At 44.1% G+C, this 21,555-nt stretch overlaps 1 protein-coding gene across 1 annotated transcript in view; it reads left to right on the top strand.

The window, feature by feature from the left end:
- Window positions 1-769: 769 nt before the first annotated feature.
- The window catches only part of LOC122560470 (kinesin-like protein KIF19), a 332,615-nt gene continuing 311,829 nt past the window's right edge, over window positions 770-21,555 (top strand). The window contains exon 1 of the mRNA XM_087998033.1: window positions 770-1,023. Within this exon, the coding sequence (XP_087854159.1) occupies window positions 979-1,023 (45 nt within the window). The 5' untranslated portion in view covers window positions 770-978. The remainder of the gene's footprint in view (window positions 1,024-21,555) is intronic.

Genomic DNA, 21,555 nt, shown 5'->3' with positions numbered 1-21,555 from the left:
CCAAAAGTACCAGGAAGATGATTCATTGGTTTATAACATTTAATTGGTCTTTGAGTGTTTGAATAATTTAGAAGCTGGATATTAATGAGGGAAAAAACGAAGCTGCTGCATGAGCTCCTGTGGTATCCTTTTCAGTGGTAAAAGTAGTCTCCGTAGTCTCTCGGGTTGCTTTCACTCTAGAAGAGGACGTGTGGTCACCGCGACCTCTGGTAAGGGATCAGGAAGAGACGACTTCATATTAACCCAGGTCGGTGTAGAATTAAACCCCTGTTGGCATCAGTTTGTATTGCAAACCTCCCCCGCCCCCAATAAATTGGATTTACAACACGCAGCCTATGGACAACCCTACAGCTTCTCTTGCACCCGTTCCTTAATATTCTTAAATGCAGCTGTTCGGTGCGACAGGAAATTCCACATTTTGACTACACGCTGGGTAAAGAAAATTGCTAGCTCACCGTCCAAGCAATTTTGTCCCAAACAACTTTGCCCTTTTGTTTCTCCTCTACCTGTCAGCAGCTATTGGGGGTCTGGGTGCAGACATGCTGCTGGGTAGTCCGTTTGCTTTCACTGCGCTCTCCCGCATCTTCATAAATGCTCTGCCTTGCTTATGCTCAGTAGTCACCTGTATTCTCTAACTTGTGGCTCCTCCTTCCGTACAAACATTGACTGTTACCTCTGTTTCCTGGGTAGCTATTGCTAAGGCTCCGGCTGTTACTGAAGAACTGACTCCCTCACAAGTTTTAGCTTATTTGTTTTTTCTGAAGGTTTTTTTTTGCAGCAGCTGCCTGTTTCATTGGTCTGCGTCGCCGTGTATTTTCGAGACATGTAGGGATTTCTGCTAACGCAAACTAACGTCGAACGGGACACAGCGTTTCAGACTTCACAGCCAACAGGGGATCGTCCTAGAATTGCAGTCTTGGGGGACGAAGGAATGGAAGAGGCCAGCTGGAAATCTTGGACAACAGTATCTCCAGAGTCATGAAGGAGTTGGAAGGAGATTCGAGGATTTGTCACCAGCTCACGGTGGGTTCAGAAACAGTTCGTGGTGCTGATTAAAGTGGCATCTCAGCGTTATTGCTAAAATATCTCCTCCAGGGCCCTCTTGTGGCTCAGTGGTAGAGACACTACCAGGGACGTTCGTTTTCGAGTCCCACTTGCTCTAAAGGTGTATAATAATATCTTTGAAGAGGTTAAATAGAAAAATAGGTTAAAAAAAATCACAACATCCCCACCCCGCCAAAGTCAGAAAAAGCACCCTTCATTGAAAGTTTCCTGAAGAAGGGCTTATGCCCGAAACGTCGATTCTCCTGTTCCTTGGATGCTGCCTGACCTGCTGCGCTTTTCCAGCAACACATTTTCAGCTCATCATTGAAAGATGGGCGAATGTAAGGACAGCAGATGCTGGAGATCAGAATCAAGATTATTGTGGGTGCTGGAAAAGTACAGTAGGTGAGGCAGTATCGGAGGAGCAGGAAAATCGACGTTTCGGGCAGGAGCCCTTCATCAGGAGCTTGATTGAAGGTTCCTGCTCGAAACGTCGATTTTCCTGCGCCCCCGATGCTGCCTGGACCTGCTGTGCTTTTCCAGCACCACTCTAATAATTGAAAATGTCCTGAAACTTCATGGAGGTACCTGGGTCCAACTTGTTGATCCATACCTGCCAAACCAAATAAGCCTGAAGCAGAGCTTGAGGCTGGAGTCAGAGCTAGGGTTAACCTGAGGAGTTTGGCGACAAGAAGGGAATCGGAAGCTAGCAGGATAAGTACAGAGATCGTGTAGTGCAGGGTGAAACATGATCCCTGAATGTTGGGACCATGGCAATGACACGCCAACAAACCCTGACATAAATAATCAAGTATAAGCAGTTGCCCTGGAGTTTTGGTTAATTTTGCTTTGCAATACTCTTTCTCACATGAGACTCACTTGGTCTTGCCATTGATCACATGGATTGGATTCATGTCAACAGTGCATACTAGGAAGGTTGCATGTTGGGAAAATAAAACCAACTGCTGAGAAAATAGTTGAGCTCAGCTTGAATACAGAGGTGTGGTTTGCTGCTCAGTCCCTGGGCAACGAGGGCCGAAGGGCCTGTACTGCGATATAATGTTCTAAAAAAATGGTCTAACTCTTAGGTATTAGTTCTCAACTGTTTTGAACTGTGGATTACTTAAACAAGCAGCTTCTTTCAGTCTAACCAGCTGCAGCATCCATACTTGCAAGAATATAATTAGTTCACTGCTTTTTCCTTACTAAAGGTAAAATAGATTACATTTCCAATGGAGAGAGATGCCTATGGTTCTTTGTGGACAATGGCTAATTCCTTATATTCAACATTTTTTAAATTAAACATTATTAGTAAATTCTTACATCATGCAGAATCAAAGGTTCATTTTTGCTTTGTAAAGACAGCACATTTATTCAAAACATTCTAATGTGTTATAAACTCATCATAACCATCTTCTGAGAAACAAATGCTTACTGTTGATTCTGTGATTAATATGGATGTAACGTTATTCTAGCTAATAACTACAAGCAGAGACTCTTACAAGAGTAATAATTGAATGGTGGAAGCCCTTACAAGAATAATAGTTGGGTAGGCAGAGACCCTCACATGAGTAATAGTTGGCTAGGCAGACACTCTTACAAGAGTAACAGATGGATAGGCAGAGACTCTCAAATGAATAAAAGCACAGGAAATTGGGATAAGCACGCCTTTAGTAGTACTTCTGACTCAATGGGCCAATAGGCCTTTTTTGACCTTAATGAATCTATGATAGTTTGGAAAGGTAGTGTTGCAGGGTACTCGTTGCACCTGCTTGAGACTATGTTTAAGAGGAGAGAGAATCGGTGAGGAAAACTGATACAAATTGGAAAGAATTGCTGTAATGGCCTGAATAGTTCCACTTTTTGTTTTATAAGCTTTCAGAGTCAAGCAAATCATAGGAGTGAGAAATCTGATTTATGTCTTTGTCTTTCAGTTGTTACATATTTTGGTGCTCACAACAGCCACCAGGATAGATTCCTAAAAGGGAACGAGAATAAGGCACTAAGACACTCGTTCCCAATTTACAGTGCCTGCGGTCTCCTTGGCTGATGTCTTGTAACTCAGGACAAACCAGGAAACAAGATCAAATTTTCCAAGTATGTGACATTTGGCATTGTGTCACTCAGCATTTTAACTTTGTCCTTCAGGAACCTTGCTTTTGTTTATTTTGATTGGTATTTGTCTGCAAGTTGAACACATTTTTGACAAATTTGAATTTAATCAAAGTAACTGGTGTAGGTATATTGAGTGTAGTTGTGTTGACTTCTATTTCTCAGAAAAAACTTCTACCAGCCCATCGCCCACGTTGTCAAAAGGTGTGGTGCTGGAAAAGCACAGCCAGTTAGGCAGCACTCTATCTTTCCACAGATGATATCCAACATGCCAAGTATTTCCACTATTTTTTTTATTATATAGATTTAGATTTAGATTAGATTAGATTACAGTGTGGAAACAGGCCCTTCGGCCCAACAAGTCCACACCGACCCGCCGAAGCGAAACCCACCCATACCCCTACATTTACCCCTTATCTAACACTACGGGCAATTTAGTATGGCCAATTCACCTGACCCTGCACATCTTTGGACTGTGGGAGGAAACCGGAGCACCCGGAGGAAACCCACGCAGACACGGGGAGAACGTGCAAACTCCACACAGTCAGTCGCCTGAGTCGGGAATTGAACCCGGGTCTCTGGCGCTGCGAGGCAGCAGTGCTAACCACCGTGCCGCCCACCATATAGATGCTTGTTGCTGTGCATTATCTCACAAACCATGCAGTAATTTCTTGTTATGGAGGGTACTGCAATATTTCTTTGTGAAACTCTGAAGATCAAACTTGATAGCACTAATTATGCAGGGCCACACCACCTACTTCACTACAAGTGTTAATCTTCTTAGGCAGTTGCTTGTGACTGAAATTGACTTTTTTTCCACTCCAGAGTTGTGCATTTGGACATGACTGAACAGTTTAACATTGGATCCATGCACACAATCTGCCTCAGGTGGGGCAGATGGTGTTTGCAGAGTTTAGGATGGGTGTAGTATTCAGATGTTCATACATTTGTTTCACTGTTTACACTTGGCCTTCACCTGGGCCTGTCAAAGACACTGGCACTTCCACAAATACTTCTCCAGTTTGGACTGATGTGATCTAGTGATACCTACAAGTCAGTACGAATCATACATTTTTTCAGGGAGCCTTTAAAGAGGACTATGATGTATTTCCTGTACCCTCCTCATAATTTCTTGCTATGATTTATATCAGGTATATGAACAATGTGACTCATGCAACACAGCTGACTGGCAGTAAACTGTGCCCAAGACTGGGCATGTTGGTTTGGGAGAGACACTGATACTGGAGCACCAATCCTGCCAGTCAATATTATGGAGGCATTGCTGGTGAAATTTCTCAAGGGGTGTGAGGTGTCTGCTGTACATTGTCCATGGCTCTAGTGCATGCAGGATGGACATAACTCTGCCCTGAAGACCATATGTGGTTTGAGCTCTTTGTCATCAAACATTGTAAACCTAAAATGGTCAACGGTTGTGCTGGCACACAAGTGTGATGTTGAATTTCATCGACAATGTCTGCCCTCCCCATGAGGAGGCTTCAAAGGAATGGGAATAGATTGACATTGTCAAGATCTGCAGCAAGCCACTGGACAGGAGTTGGGAACATGCAATGGGAGCAGATTATCAGAGGGTCCTCATCTTCTGGAAATGATGTAGAGGAGCCAGTGTTGGACTGGGATGGACAAAGTTAAAAATCACACAACACCAGGTTATAGTCCAACAGGTTTATTTGGAAGCCCTAGCTTTCGGAGTGCTGCTCCTGGCCTGCAACCTGGTGTTGTGTAATCTTCTGGATATTTAGCCTAAGGTGCATTCTCTTGTTGTGAAAACTAGACAATAGTTTGGATATTTAACTAATGGTCACACATTTAACACTGTTTTATGAATAACTTTCAGTGAACTTGCGTATTCTAAACCCACAGTATTTATATATTTCCTCTACTTGGGGAAATGGCATTTATTAAAAGGATTTTTTTTCCCTCAGCAAAAGATCTGTTGTTGAATTTAAAGTTCACATTATATGCTTTTTGAAAAAGTGTGCATTTTTAATTTGTAATCTTAAAACAAGGATTCAGGCTAGATTACATTAAGTAACAAGTCTGAAGTAAGTTACTTAATGTAATCTACACCCTCCTTCTACACCCTCATCCAAGTCATTTATGAAAATGACAAACAGCAGTGACCCCAAAACAGCTCCTTGCAGTACACCACTAGTAACTGAATTCCAGGATTAACATTTCCCATCAACCACCACCCTGTCTTCTTTCAGCTAGCCAATTTCTGATCCAAACCATTAAATCACCCTCAGTTCCATGCCTCCGTATTTTGTACAATACCTTATCAAATCCATCCTGAAATCCATATATACCACAACTGCTTTACCCTCATCTGTCTGTTTGGTCACCTTCTCAAAGAACTCTAAGGTTTGTGATGCATGACCTATCCTTCACAAAACCATGTTGACTATCCATAATCAAATTATTCCTTTCTAGATGATTATAAAACCTGCCTCTTAGAACCTTTTCCAACACTTTCTCCACAACCGAAGTAAGGCTCACTGGTCTATAATCAAAAGAGTTGTCTCTACTCCCCTTCTTGAACAAGGGGACAACATTTGCTATCCTCCAGTCTTCTGGCACTATTCCTATAGAAACCGATGGCATAAAGATCAAAGCCAAAGCCTTAGCAATCTCCTGCTTGGCTTCCCAGAGAATCTTAGGATAAATCCCATCCGGCCCAGGGGACGTTTTTTAGATATACACACACACGCACACACACGCACACACACACACTCCAAACACACACTCTCCAAACACACACTCTCCAAACACACACTCTCCAAACACACACTCTCCAAACACACACTCTCCAAACACCACCTCCATGTGGACCTCAAACCCACATGGTCTATTAGTCTGTATCTCAGTATTCTGCTGGACAACATTATCTTTTTTCAGATGAGAGTATTGGACTTTCTCTGCAGTATCAATCTCATTATTTTTAACGTTGCTTTGTTTATTTGATTCATTGTTTATTTCAAGCTGACAATATTTTGACAGTGACATGGAACATGAAGGAGTGATGTTAACTGAGGGAGGATGTGAATTAAGTTTCCAGACCATTGATTTGTTAAAATCCAGATGCACTGCATAGGAAAGACACTGAAAGGAGATGACGGCCCTCCTTTCCATGAGGTGGAATGGATGAAGAATGAAAATTAAAGAGCTTTTTCCCAGGATCATGTAAAAAGCTTCCAGCAGATGGCTCTGTGTAGCTTCAGCAAAACAATATTTGTCAGCTTTCCTCCTAAAAGTGGAGGCCAGCTAGAACTAGTGGCAAAGAATCATCAGAGAGCAAGATTAGATTAGAGTACATTTTTTTTAAATTAAATGTCTTATTTGTACAATTTAAAGAGATTTTCTCTGCATACTTGCTATCTGTGCCTTATCCCGCCTGCTGTGCTCCTATTGTCAAGTTGTTAGACTGGTTTTGACTGTCAGGGTGCTGGTGAGGCCACACCTGGGGTTCCCTTACTTGAGAAAGGATATACTAGCACTAGAGGGAATGCAGAGAAGGTTCACTAGGTTGATTCTATGGTTGAGAGGGTTGGTTTATGAGGAGAAACTGAGTGGACTTGGCTTATTTACATTGGAATTATAAGAATGACAGAGGGTGTTATAGAAACATATAAAATTATGAAGGGAATAGAGAAGATAGAAGTAGAAAGGATGTTTCCACTGGCTGGTGAAACTAGGACAAGAGGGCATAGCCTCAAAATTAGGGGGAGCAGATTTAGAACTGAATTTAAATGTTGTGAAGCAGTGGAATTTCATGTGCAGTGAAGTAGTTGAGGCTTCCTCATTGAATGTTTTTAAAGCTAAGATAATTTTTTGAACAGTAAAGGGTGACATGTTGGCTCAGTGATTAGTACTGCTGCCTCACAATGTCAGGGACCCAGGTTCGATTCCAGCCTCAGGCAACTGTGTGTGGAGTTTGCACGTTCTCCCATGTTTGCATGGGTTTCCTCCGGGTGCTCCAGTTTCCTCCCACAGTCCAAAGATGTGCAGGTCAGGTGAGTTTGCCAAGCTGAATTGCCCGTAGTGTTCAGGAATGTGTAAGTTAGGTGCATTAGTCAGGGGTAAATGTCGAGTAATAGGAGAGGGGGAATGGGTCTGGGTGGGTTATTTTTCAGAGGCTTGGTGTGGACTTGTTGGGCCAAATGGCCTGTTCCTACACTGAAGGGATTCTATGATTCTATGAATTAAGGGTTACGGTGAGAGGGTGGGTAAGTGGAGCTGAGTCCACGTAAAGGTCAGCCATGATCTTATTAAATGGCAGAGCAGGCTCCAAGTGATGGCCTGTTCTTGTTTCTGATGTTCGTATGTAACCCTATCTATGCATCTCATAACTTTATAGACATTCTTAAATCTACCCTCAGCTTTGGCCACTCTACAGAAAACAACCAGAGTTTTTCTAGCCTCTCTTCATTGCTCATACCCTTTAATCCAGTCAGCATCCTGGTAAACCTCTTCTGCACCCTCTCCACAGCCGTCTCTTCCTTCCTGTAATGTGGTGACGAGAGTTGAATGCAATATTCTAACCTTTTCCACTTCAGCAACCACATTCCTATTTTTTTAAAAACATCTATTCTCACATTGCCTAGGTTGCTTCAACATTCTTTGTTTTTTACTTTTCTGCAAAACAAGACATACTGTTGAAATTTGTTTCTTGCATTCATCAGGACAGTAACAAAAAATGCCAGATTTCAAAGGGAGCAACAATGAGTAAAGTAGGTTGACTGGATACAAGTCAACCCTGATTGATTAAGGTGCTGCCATGGAGAATGTACAATTGAATTATTTACCCCACACTTTGTTTACACAATGCCAGGTCATGTTCCTTTTTGCTGAGAGACAGCTTGCCAATTTCATAGAACATAGAACACAGAACATTACAGTGCAGTACAGGCCCTTCGGCCCTCGATGTTGCACCGACCTGTGAAACCAATCTGAAGCCCATCTAACCTACACTATTCCATTTTCATCCATATGTTTATTCAATGACCATTTAAATGCCCTTAAAGTTGGAGAGTCTACTACTGTTGCAGGAAATGTTTTCCACGCCTCTACCACTCTCCGAGTAAAGAAACTGCCCTGACATCTGTCATATATCTATCACCCAGCAATTTAAAGCTATGTCCCCTCATGCTTGCCTTCACAATTCAAGGAAGAAGGCTCTCACTGTCCACCCTATCTAACCCTCTGATTATCTTATGTCTCAATTAAGTCACCTGTCGAAAGTGTAGTGCTGGAAAAGCACAGCAAGTTCATTTCTGATTAACAGCTTATGCCCAAAACATCGATTCCCCTGCTCCTCGGATGCTGCCTGACCTGCTGTGCTTTGCTGGCACTATACTCTCGACTGATATCCAGCATCTGCAATCCTCACTTCCCTCAAGTCACCTCTCACCCTTCCTCTCTCTAATGAAAACAGCAAGTCCCTCAGCCTTTTCTCATAAGACCTTCCCTCCATGCCAGGCAACATCTGAGTAAATCTCCTCTGAACCCTTTCCAGTGCTTCCACACCCTTCCAAAAAAATGTGGTGACCAGAACTGTACACAATACTCCAAGTGCAGCCACACCAGAGTTTTGTACAGCTGCAAGATGACCTCATGGCTCTGCAACTCAACCCAATAAAAGCTAACACACCATATGCCTCCTTAACAACCCTATCAACCTGGTTGGCAACTTTCAGGGATCTCTGCACAGCGATACTAAGAGCTCTCTGCTAATCTACACTCCCAAGAATCTTACCATTAGCCCAGTACTCTTTACTCCTGTTACTCCTTCCAAAGTGAATCACCTCACAATTGCCATCTCTCAGCCCAGCTCTACAGCTTATCTATGTCCCTCTGTAACCTGCAACATCCTTCCGCACTATCCACAACTCCACAGACCTTAGTGTCATCTGCCAATTTACTAACCCTCTACACCCTCATCCTTCTACACCCTCATCCAAGTCATTTATGAAAATGACAAACAGCAGTGATCCCAAAACAGCTCCTTGCAGTACACCACTAGTAACTGAACTCCAGGATTAACATTTCCCATCAACCACCACCCTGTCTTCTTTCAGCTAGCCAATTTCTGATCCAAACCATTAAATCACCTTCAGTTCCATGCCTCCGTATTTTGTACAATACCCTACAATACCTTATCAAATCAATCCTGAAATCCATATATACCACAACTGCTTTACCCTCATCCGTCTGTTTGGTCACCTTCTCAAAGAACTCTAAGGTTTGTGATGCATGACCTATCCTTCACAAAACCATGTTGACTATCCATAATCAAATTATTCCTTTCTAGATGATTATAAAACCTGCCTCTTAGAACCTTTTCCAACACTTTCTCCACAACCGAAGTAAGGCTCACTGGTCTATAATCAAAAGAGTTGTCTCTACTCCCCTTCTTGAACAAGGGGACAACATTTGCTATCCTCCAGTCTTCTGGCACTATTCCTATAGAAACCGATGGCATAAAGATCAAAGCCAAAGCCTTAGCAATCTCCTGCGTGGCTTTCCAGAGAATCTTAGGATAAATCCCATCCGGCCCAGGGGACTTTTTTTATATATATACACACACACACACACACACACACTCTCCAAACACCATCTCCATGTGGACCTCAAACCCATCCGGTCTATTAGCCTGTATCTCAGTATTCTGCTGGATAACATCATCTTTTTCCAGTGTGAATACTGAATATTCATTTGGCACTACACCAAGCTCCTCAAACGCTGTCCTTTATTGGCCCTAATCTATCTCTAGTCATTCATTTATTCCTGATATACCAACAGAAAGCCTTAGGGTTTTCCTTGATCTTATCGCCAACGACTTCTCACGTCCCTTCCTGGCTCTTCTTAAACTCTCTTTTAGATCTTTCCTGGCTAACTTGTAACTCTAAAGCATCCTAACTGAGCCTTCTTCTTCCTCTTCACAATCGATTCAACTTCTTTAGTAAACTACAGGTCCCTTGCTTGACCACTTTCTCACTGCCGGACAGGCAAATACGTATCAAGAATATGCAGTAGCTGTTCCTTGAATAGGCTGCACACTTCAATTGTGCCCATCCCCTGAAGTTACCTTCCCTATCCTATGCATCCTAAACCTTTACTAATTGCAACACAATTGCCTTTCCCCCATCTGTAACTCTTTCCTGCAGTATATAACTATCCATTTCCATCGCTAAAGTAAACATAATCAAAATTGTGGTCACTATCATCAAAGTGTTCACCAACTCCAAATCTAATACCTGGCCTGGTTCATTTCACAGTACCAAAACCAATGTGGCCTATCTACATACTGTGTCAGGAACCCCTCTTGCACACATTGGACAAAAATTGACCCATCTAAAGTACTCCATTATAGTATTTCCAGTCAATATTTGGAAAGTTAAAGTCCCCCATAACAACTATCCTGTTACTCCCGCTCCTATCCAGAATCATCTTTGCTACCCTTTCCTCTACATCTCTGGAACAATTCGGAGGCCTACAGTAAACTCGCAACAGGCTGACCCCTCCATTCCTGTTTCTAACCTCAGCCCATACTACCTCAGTAGATGAGTTCTCAAATGTCCTTTCTTCCACCATAATACTGTCCTTGACTAACAATGCCACACCTCCCCCTGTTACTACCTTCCCTGATCTTACTGAAACATCTAAACCCTGGAACCTGCAACAACCATTCCTGTCCCTGCTGGATCTATGTCTCCAAAAGAGACACAACATCGAAGTCCCAGACTACCAACCCATGCTGCAAGTTCACCCACCTTATTCCGGATGCTTCTGGCATTGAAGTAGACACACTTAAAACCACCTTCTTGCTTGCCAGTGTATTCTTGTGACCTTGAAACCATATTTCTGACCTCACTACTCTCAAACTCTGGACACAAACTACAATTCAGCTTCCCATTCCCCTGCTGAATTAGTTTAAACCCTCTCCAAGAGCATCAGCAAATCTCCCTCCCCAGGATATAGGTACCCCTCTGGTTCAGGTGTAGACCATCCTGTATTTAGAGATCCAATCTACCCTGCTTGCCTCATATTTAAACGTAACCCAGGCCAATCAGTTTTTCAGGTCTTGGGGAAATGCAGTGATTGAAGGGAGATGACGACTGCTTGATTCAGGGATCATTACCTTGATTTTTACAACCTCCCCATCTCTAATGCCAGTTTCCTTCGCTGCCAATCTTCAGCATCTGTATCCAATACAGATTCAAGGAGGCAGTGGCAAAGCCATGTTTGAGCCCAGCACAAGACCCTGCAGCATTGGCAATGGCTGCACCAAAGCAAAATCATAGCAGCAGTGGATTAAAATTTGAGCTAGTGCAGTAACACGGGATATCAGTGGCATCTGCATGATGAGGACCAGCCAGGACTTAGTAGTGAGCAAGTTGGTGGAGGAGCGATGGTAGCAGGAGATAGCGCAGCACAGTGGCTCAGTGGGTAGCACTGCTGCCTCACAGCACCAGGGACCCAGGTTCAACCCCTGCCTCAGATGAGGGTCTGTGTTGAGTTTGTGCATTATCCCCATGTTTGCGTGGGTTTGCTCTGGTTTTCTCCCACAGTCCAAAGATGTGCAGGTCAGATGAACATAGAAGAATACAGCGCAGTACAGGCCCTTTGGCCCTCGATGTTGCGCCGATCCAAGCCCACCTAACCTATACTAACCCACTATCCTCCATATACCTATCCAATGCCCGCTTAAATGCCCATAAAGAGGGAGAGTCCACCACTGCTGCTGGCAGGGAATTCCATGAACTTACGACTCGCTGAGTGAAGAACCTACCCCTAACTTCAGTCCTATATCTACCCCCCCTTAATTTAAAGCTATGCCCCCTTGTAATACCCGACTCCATACGCGGGAAAAGGTTCACACTGTCAACCCTATCTAACCCCCTAATCATCTTGTACACCTCAATCAAGTCACCCCTAAACCTTCTTTTCTCTAATGAAAACAGCCCCAAGTGTCTCAGTCTTTCCTCATACGATCTTCCTTCCATACCAGGCAACATCCTGGTAAACCTCCTCTGCACCCGTTCCAGTGCCTCCACATCCTTCCTATAGTATGGCGACCAAAACTGCACACAATATTCCAGATGCGGCCGCACCAGAGTCTTATACAACTGCATCATGACCTCAGGACTCCGGAACTCAATTCCTCTACCAGTGCCACCGTGGGCGGCACGGTGGCACTGTGGGCGGCACGGTGGCACAGTGGTTAGCACTGCTGCCTCGCAGCGCCAGAGACCCGGGTTCAATTCCCGCCTCTGGCGACTGACTGTGTGGAGTGTGCACGTTCTCCCTGTGTCTGCGTGGGTTTCCTCCGGGTGCTCCGGTTTCCTCCCACAATCCAAAGATGTGCAGGTCAGGTGAATTGGCCATGCTAAATTGCCCGTAGTGTTAGGTAAGGGGCAAATGTAGGGGTATGGGTGGGTTACGCTTTGGCGGGTCGGTGTGGACTTGTTGGGCCGAAGGGCCTGTTTCCACACTGTAATGTAATCTAATCTAATCTAATCTAATCTAATCAAAAAAAAAGCCAGTACGCCATATGCCTTCCTCACCGCACTATTTACCTGGGTGGCAACTTTCAGAGATCTGTGTACATGGACACCAAGATCCCTCTGCTCATCCACACTACCAAGTATCCGACCATTAGCCCAATACCCCATCTTTTTGTTATTCTTCCCAAAGTGAATCACCTCACACTTAGCTACATTGAATTCCATTTGCCACCTTTCTGCCCAGCTTTGCAGCTTCTCTATATCCTGCTGTAACCTGCCACATCCTTCCTCACTGTCAACAACTCCTCTGACTTTCGTATCATCCGCAAACTTGCTCACCCAACCTTCTAACCCCTCTTCCAGGTCATTTATAAAAATGACAAACAGCAATGGTCCCAAAACAGATCCTTGCGGAACACCACTAATGACGGCACTCCATGAAGAAACTTTGCCATCAACTACTACCCTCTGTCTTCTTCCATCCAGCCAATTCCTAATCCAAACCTCCAACTCACCCTCAATGCCATATCTCCGTATTTTCTGCAGTAGCCTACCATGGGGAACCTTATCAAACGCCTTACTAAAATCCATATATACCACATCTACCGCTTTCCCCTCATCAACCTCCTTCGTCACCTTTTCAAAGAATTCAATAAGGTTTGTGAGGCACGACCTGCCCTTCACAAAACCATGCTGACTATGAATTGGCCATGTAAATTGCCCTTAGTGTCATGTGCATTAGTCAGGGGCAAATATAGGGTGGGGGAATGGGTCTGGGTGGGTTACTCATTGATGTGGACTTCTTGGACCAAAGGGCTTGTTTCTTTACTGTAGAAATGCACATGATCTTGGGAAGCACTTTACAACTGATCCAGAATCTCAGGCGATTGCTCTCAGGCACAGCAGCAGCAAGGGGAATTTAAATTCAATGAATAAGACTGGAATTAAAAGCCAATGCAATAGCAACCCTGTAACTGCTACCAATTGTTTTAAAAATCAAATCTTATTCACTGAACTACAGTCAGGAAGAAAATCTGTTGGCCCCACCTGCTGTGGCTACATGAGACTCCAGACCCACAACGAGGTGGTTAACTCTTAATGGCCTTCTGAAATGGGCTAGCAAGCCATTTTGATGTGTCAAGCAGCTAGAGGAAATCAAATAAAGAATGAAACTGGACATACCATTTGCCAATGCCCTCAGCATTGAAAAGGAGGACAAAAACAGCCCTGGAGACTCTTCAATATGAAAGACAGGATGCTTGTGCCAAAGTTGGGAGATCTGTCTCATGCAGTATTCTAACAACATCTGACATGGTCATACTCATGGAATTTTACCTTACTGCCAACACCACCATCACACTCCCAGGTAAGTCCTGTCCCACCAGCAGGGCAGACCCAGCAGAAATGGAAACAGTCATATAAACTTGGGAGGGAGTTGCCCTTGGAATTGTCAACATTGATTCTACAGTCCAGGAAGTCTGATGGCATCTGGTCAGACATGGGCAAGGAACTCTCCTGCTGACTCTCCTGTTGCTACCATTTTGTTAGAAATAACAGCAAAATGGACTGTAATTTAAAATGGTAAAAAAATTGCAGCATGCTACTGTACAGAGTGACCATGTGCATGAATCACAAATAGTTGGTTTGCAGGTGAAACATGTGACTAAGAAGGCAAATAGAATATGGTCATTCAGTGCCAGTGGGATGGAGTTAAAAATTAGGGAGGTTATGCTGCATAGGGCACTGGTGTGGTCATACCTGATGTGGTCATACCTGGTGTACGGTGTACAGTTGTGGTTTCCTTGAGGATAGCACACAGCGCCAGGGAGCAGTGTTCAATTCCAGTTTTGGGTGACTGTCTGTGAGAATTTGCATATTCTCCTCATGCTTGTGCAAGTTTCCTCTGGATGCCCTGGTTTCCTCCCACAGTTCAAAAATGTGCAGATGAGGTGGATTGGCTATGCTAAATTGCCCCATAGTGTACAGGGATGTGCAAGCTACATGGTTTAGCCATGGGAAATGCAGGGTAGTAGTATGGAGGGGAAGGGCTGCTCTTTTAATGAGTGGTGTGGACTCATTGGACTGAATGGCATGTTTCCACACTGTACATATTCTATGAAATGATGTACTGGCACTGGAGGGGATGCAGAGGAGATTCACTAGATTGATTCTGGCCTTTTCTCATTGGAAAGGTGAAGGATGAGGGGTGACTTGATAGAGGTTTATAAGATGATCAGGGGAATAGATAGAGTAGACATCAGAGACTTTTTCCCCGGGTACAACAGAGTGTTACAAGGGGACATAAACTTAAGGTGAAGGGTGGAAGGTATAGGGGGTGATCAGATTAGATTAGATTACTTACAGTGTGGAAACAGGCCCTTCGGCCCAACAAGTCCACACCGACCCACCGAAGCGCAACCCACCCATTCCCCTACATTTACCCCTTTTACCTAACACTTCGGGCAATTTAGCATGGCCAATTCACCTGACCTGCACATTTTTGGACTGTGGGAGGAAACCGGAGCACCCGGAGGAAACCCACGCACACACGGGGAGAATGTGCAAACTCCACACAGTCAGTTGCCTGAGTCGGGAATTGAACCCGGGTCTCTGGCACTGTGAGGCAGCAGTGCTAACCACTGTGCCACCGTGCCGCCCACAATGTGATGTCAGGGGTCGGTTCTTTACCCAGAGAGTGGTAGGGACATGGAATGCGCTGCCTGTGGGAGTGGCAGAGTCAGAATCATTGGTGACCTTTAAGCGGCAATTGGATAGGTACATGGATAGGTACTTAAGCTAGGACAAATGTTCGGCACAACATCGTGGGCCGAAGGGCCTGTTCTGTGCTGTATTGTTCTATGTTCTATGTTCTATGAGTAGATCATCCAGCGCATCATCCTGTGCCATTTCACCATCTACAGTCTGACCCCAAAGAGATATTTTTTCCTCGTCCTTGTCTGCTTTCCACAGGAACCGTTCCCTCTGCAACTCTCTCATTAGGTCCACAATGTCCACCAACCTCTCCCCCACACATGGTACCTTTCCCTGCAGCTGCAGGAGGTGCTACCCCACTGCCACAGCTCACCTCTTATTTCTGTCCAAAGCCGCAAAGAATTATTCCAGGTCCAGCAGATTCACCTGCATTTCCTCTAACCTGATTAGTACTGCATCCGTTGCCGTCTCCTCTATGTCGGAGAGGCTGAGCACAAACTCGCACACCAGTTCAGGGAACATTTGTGGACCGCCTTTCCAATCAATCCCACCTTTTGATTGACAGCCATTTCAACTCTGCCTCACGAACTCCAACAACATGCCTATTCTTGGCTTCCTCCAAACTGGCAGGAAGAACACCTCATCTACTGCCTCAGAAGCTAACAACCTTATGGCCTCAACATAGAATTCACAAGCTTCCAAATCTCCCCATGTCCAACCGCATCCCAGATCATGCCCTCCCTCTCCACCCTGCCCTTTTGACCTGAGCCAACCTATCTATCTTCCTTCCCACCTAACTGCCCCACCCTTCACACTGACTAATCATAATTACGTCCTACCTGCATCCACCCTATCGCCATCCCAATTCCCTTTCCCCCAGCCTCACACCCCCCTCCCTCTTCATTTCTCAGCCCCCTTCCCCATTCCCCTCCTAAGGCCTGAAGAAGGGTCCGACCCAAAACATCAACTCTGCTGTTTCAGGGATGCTGCTTGACCTGCTATGCTTTTTCCCACCTCCACATTTTATCGACTCTGACCTACTAGCATCTGCAGTCCTCACTATCTTCATGCTGCAGTAACACTTGGAAATCTCAAGTTTAGACAATGATTTGATAAATGGGTCATAACATTGTTTAATGGTTACTGAATCTTCTGATGAGGAACTTTATTTCTATTCTAATGTTTGTATTCATCTCAGGGACTTGTGTGCTCTTCTCACAGAAATTTAAATCAAAAGGCTCCTTCACATTTTTAGGTGTTGGGGTTGTCCATTTCGATCAGCATGATCAAAGCAAAAACATTACTCGAAGCATCAATATTTGCCTCTTCATTTTATAAAAGTGGAATGAATGAACTCGGCTCTGCTTAACATTTGAATATGTTCCAACATATAGCATTCTCATGTTTCACTGCTGAAGGTGATCATCACCATGTAAAATGTGGTAATCATCTCAGTAAGTGGCAAGGTTGCCTCTTAACTAGAAGCTTATGGATTCAAATCCTGCTCTGGAGACTGGAGTATATAATCCTGGTTGACCCTACTTCCTGGACAGGTGACCCAGGTTCAAGTCTCATTCGGTCCAGAGGAGTGGCATATCATATCTGAAAAGGATGATGAGGAAATATCATTGACATAGGCTGACATTCCAGTGTGGATGTATTTATTGTATTCTATTGCACTGAGCAGCACAGAATGAAACAGGCCAGGTGTTAGATTTGGAGTTGGTGAGCACTTGTGATAGTGACCAAAATTCAGTTGTTTACTTTAATGATGGAAAGAGATACGTATAAAACACAGGGCAAGAGTTATAGATGGAGGAAAGGGAAATTATGAATTGATTAGGCAAGATTTAGAATGACTAAGATGGGGAAGAAAACTGCAGGGGATGGGCAGGATTGAAGTGTGGAGCTTATTCAAGGAACAGCGACTGCATGTCCTTGATAAGTATGTACCGGTCAGGCATGGAGGAAGTAGTTGAGATAGGGAGCCGTGGTTTACTAAAAAAGTTGAATCTTTTGTCAAGAGGAAGAAGGTGGCTTATGTTAGGATGAGATGTGAAGGGAGTTAGGGCACTTGGGAGTTACAGGATAGCCAGGAAAGACCTAAAGAGAGCTAAGAAGAACCAGGAGGAGACATGAGAAGTCATTGGCAGATAGAAATCTTTAGGGTTTTTCTTGATCCTCTGGGTATATCAGGAATAAAAGAATGACTAGAGAAAAATAAGGGCCAATCAAGAACAGTAGTGGGAAGTTTTGCGTGGAGTTAGAGGAGATTGGGGAAGTGCTAAATGAATATTTTTCCTCAGTATTCACATTGTCTTTTTCCAATGTTGTCAAGAAGAACACTGAGATACAGGCTATTAGACTGGACGGGATTGAGGTTCACAAGGAGGTGATGTTAGCAGAGCCTTTGGCTTTGATATTTATGTTGTCTACAGGAATATTGCCAGAAGACTGGAGGATAGCAAATGTCTCCTTGTTCAAGAGGGGAATAGAGACAACCCTGATAATTATAGACCAGTGAGCCTTACTTCGATTGTTGGTCAAGTGTTGGAAAAGTTTCTAAGAGATAGGATTTATAATCATCTAGAGAGGAATAAGTTGATTAGGAATAGTCAACACGGTTTTGTGAAGGGTAGGTCGTGCCTCACAAACCTTGAGTTCTTCGAGAAAGTGACAGAGGGTAAAATGGTTGATCTGGTGTATATGGATTTCAGTAAGACATTTGATAAGGTACTCCATGGTAGGCTATTGCACAAAATATGGAGGCATGGGATTGAGGATGATTTAGCGGTTTGGATCAGAAATTGGCTAGCTGAAAGAAGACAAGCTGAAAGAAGCTGAAAGGTGGTGGTGATGGGAAATGTTCATCCTGGAGTTCAGTTACTAGTGGTGTACTGCAAAGATCTGTTTTGGGGTCGCTGCTGTTTGTCATTTTTATAAAATGACCTGGATGAAGGCGTAGAAGGATGGGTAAATAAATTTTAGGATGACACCAATGTCAATGGAATTGTGGATAGTGCTGATGGATGTTGCAGGTTACAGAGGCTCATGCCGGTTACAGTTTGGAAGAGTGGTCCAGGAAATGGTTGATGGAATTCAATGTGAGCAAATGTGAAGTCTTACACTTTGGGAAAAAGAATAGAAGCATGGATTACTTTCTAAATGGTGAGAAAATTCGTAAAGCCAAAGTACAGAGGGATCTGGGAGTGCTAGTTGAGGATTCTCTAAAGGTAAACATGCAGGTTGAGTCCATGATTAAGAAAGCGAATGCAATGTTGTCAATTATCTCAAGAGAGTTGGAATATAAAAGCACTGTTGTGCTACTGAGACTTTATAAAGCTCTGGTTAGGCCCCATTTGGAGTACTGTGTCCAGTTTTGGTCCCCACACCTCAGGAAGGGCATACTGGCACTGGAGCGTGTCCAGCGGAGATTCACACGGATGATCCCTGGAATGGTAGGTCTAACGTACAAGGAACGGCTGAGGATCCTGGGATTGTATTCATTGGAGTTTAGAAGATTAAGGGGAGATCTAATAGAAACTTACAAGATAATACATGGCTTGGAGAGGGTGGACGCTAGGAAATTGTTTCCGTTAGGCGAGGAGACTAGGACCCGTGGACACAGCCTCAGAATTAGAGGGGGTAAATTCAGAACAGAAATGCGGAGACATTTCTTCAGCCAGAGAGTGGTGGGCCTGTGGAATTCATTGCCACAGAGTGCAGTGGAGGCTGGGACGCTAAATGTCTTCAAGGTAGAAATTGATAAATTTTTGATGTCACAAGGAATTAAGGGCTACGGGGAGAATGCGGATAAGTGGAGTTGTAATGCCCATCAGCCATGATTGAATGGCGGAGTGGACTCGATGGGTCGAATGGCCTTGCTTCCGCTCCTATGTCTTATGGTCTTATAGCTAAGCTGCAGAGTTGGACTGAGAGGTGGCAAATGGAGTTTAATGCTGAAATGTGTGAGATGATACTCCTTCCAAAGTGTAACAGGAATAAAGAGTACTGGGCTAATGGTAAGATTCTTGGTAGTGTAGATGAGCAGAGAGATCTCAGTGTCCTGGTGCATAAATCCCTCAAAGTTGCCACCCAGGTTGAGAAGGTGGCTAAGAAGGCGTATGATGTGTTAGCTTTTGTTGGTAGAGCGATTGAGTTTTGGAGCTACAAGGTCATGCTGCAGTTGTCCAAAAGTCTGGTCTGCCAAAATTGGAGCATTGTGTACAGTTCTGGTCATAGCATTATAGGAAGGATGTAGAAGCATTGGAAAGGGTTCAGAGGAGATTTGCTCAGATGTTGCCTGGTATGGAGGGAAGATCTTATGAGGAAAGGCTGAGGGACATGATGCTGTTTTCATTGGAGAGAAGGTTGAGCGGTGACTTGAGATAAGATAATCAGAGGGTCAGATATGTTGGACAGTGAGAGCCTTTTTCCTCCGATAGTGATGGCGAGCACGAGGGGACATAGCTATAAATTGCGAGGTGATAGATATAGGACAGATGTCAGAGTTGGTTTCTTTACTCAGACAGCAGTAGAGGTGTGGAATGCACTGCCTGAACAGTAGTAGGCTCACCAACTTCAGGGCATTAAAATGGTCATTGGATAAACATTTGAATGAAAATGGAATAGTGTAGAATAGATAGGCCTCAGATTGGTTCCACAGATCAGCACAACATTGAGGGCTGAAGGGCCTGTACTGCATGGTAATGTTCTATGCAATAGAAACACACCCATGTTCGACATCTTTGTGGATGCCAGTGGTATAACATTTAGATAATTTATTTTGATGCATCCTAAAGTATTTGTTGCTATGGATGCATTTTATTATGTAAGGAGATGAGCAAGAAGCTTTCTAAAATGAAGTGAAGTAAAAAGAACAGATGTCACAATATGTAGGAAGCAGACAGATTATTTCATCCCAAATGTTAATCTGATTCAAAAAATTGCTGGTTGTTAATGTGGGAATGGAATTATCTCACCTTGTTCTGAGTAAAGCTCAGGATGGCTGGAGGTAATGTTAGATTGGATTGGTGGAGTCAATCTGTTCACTTCCTGATCTTGATGACTTTTCACGAGTGTGGGAACAGAGATCGAGAGCAGGTCACCTTGGGTCACTTCGTTGTTAATAGAATCCATACAATGGAAGTAGACCATTTGACCGATCCAGTCTATGCTGGCTCTCCAACGAGCATCCCACCCAAGACCCATCTCCATCCCTGTAACCCTGCGTAGCCCTGGCTAATCCACCTAGCACATCTTTGGACTTGGAGTAGAAATAAGAGCACCCAGAGGAAACCCACATAGACATACAGTCAGAGTCATAGAGGTGCACAGCATGGAAACAGACCCTTCGGTTCAACCCGTCCATGCTGACCAGATATCCCAACACAATCTAGTCCCACCTGCCAGTACCCAGCCCATATCCCTCCAAACTCTTCCTTCCTATTCACATACCCATCCAAATGCCTCTTAAAAATGTTGCAATTATACCAGCCTCCACCACTTGCTCTGGCAGGTCATTCCATACATGTACCACCCTGTGAGAAAATGTTGCCCCGTAGATCTCTTTTATATCTTTCCCCTCTCACCCTAAACCTATTCCCTCTAGTTCTGGACTCCCCGACCCCAGGGAAAAGACTGTCCATTTATCCTATCCATGCCCCTAAGTTTTGTAAGTCTCTAGGAGGTCACCCCTCAGCCTCCAACATTCCAGGGAAAACAGCCCCAGCTTGTTCATCCTCTCCCTATAGCTCAAATTCTCCAACCCTAGCAACATCCTTGTTAATCTTTTCTGAACCCTTTCAAGTTTCACAACATCTTTCCGATAGGAAGGAGACCAGAATTGAACGCAATATTTCAACAGTGGCCTAACCAATGTCTTGTACAGCCGCAACATGATCTAACTCCTGTATTCAATACTGAGTAATAAAGGAAAGCATAGCAAACACCTCCTTCACTATCCTATCTACCAGTGACTCCACTTTCAAGGAAGTATAAACCTGCACACCAAGGGAGAACTCACCATTTGGATACAGAACTGGCTCAAAAAAAAGGTAGAAGAGGTGGAGGGTTGTTTTTCAGACTGGTAGCCTGTGACCAGTGGAATGCCACAAGGATCAGGACACAGCGAGAATTTGCAAACTTCATGCAGATTGTCGCC

This window comes from Chiloscyllium plagiosum, unplaced genomic scaffold (genome assembly GCF_037043375.1).
Source record: "Chiloscyllium plagiosum isolate Xiang-an unplaced genomic scaffold, Cpla_swu_hap1 HiC_scaffold_20, whole genome shotgun sequence".
Lineage (NCBI taxonomy): Eukaryota > Metazoa > Chordata > Chondrichthyes > Orectolobiformes > Hemiscylliidae > Chiloscyllium > Chiloscyllium plagiosum.
Note: the sequence above shows the minus strand (reverse complement) of the source record. Positions and strands in the feature narration are given on the sequence as shown.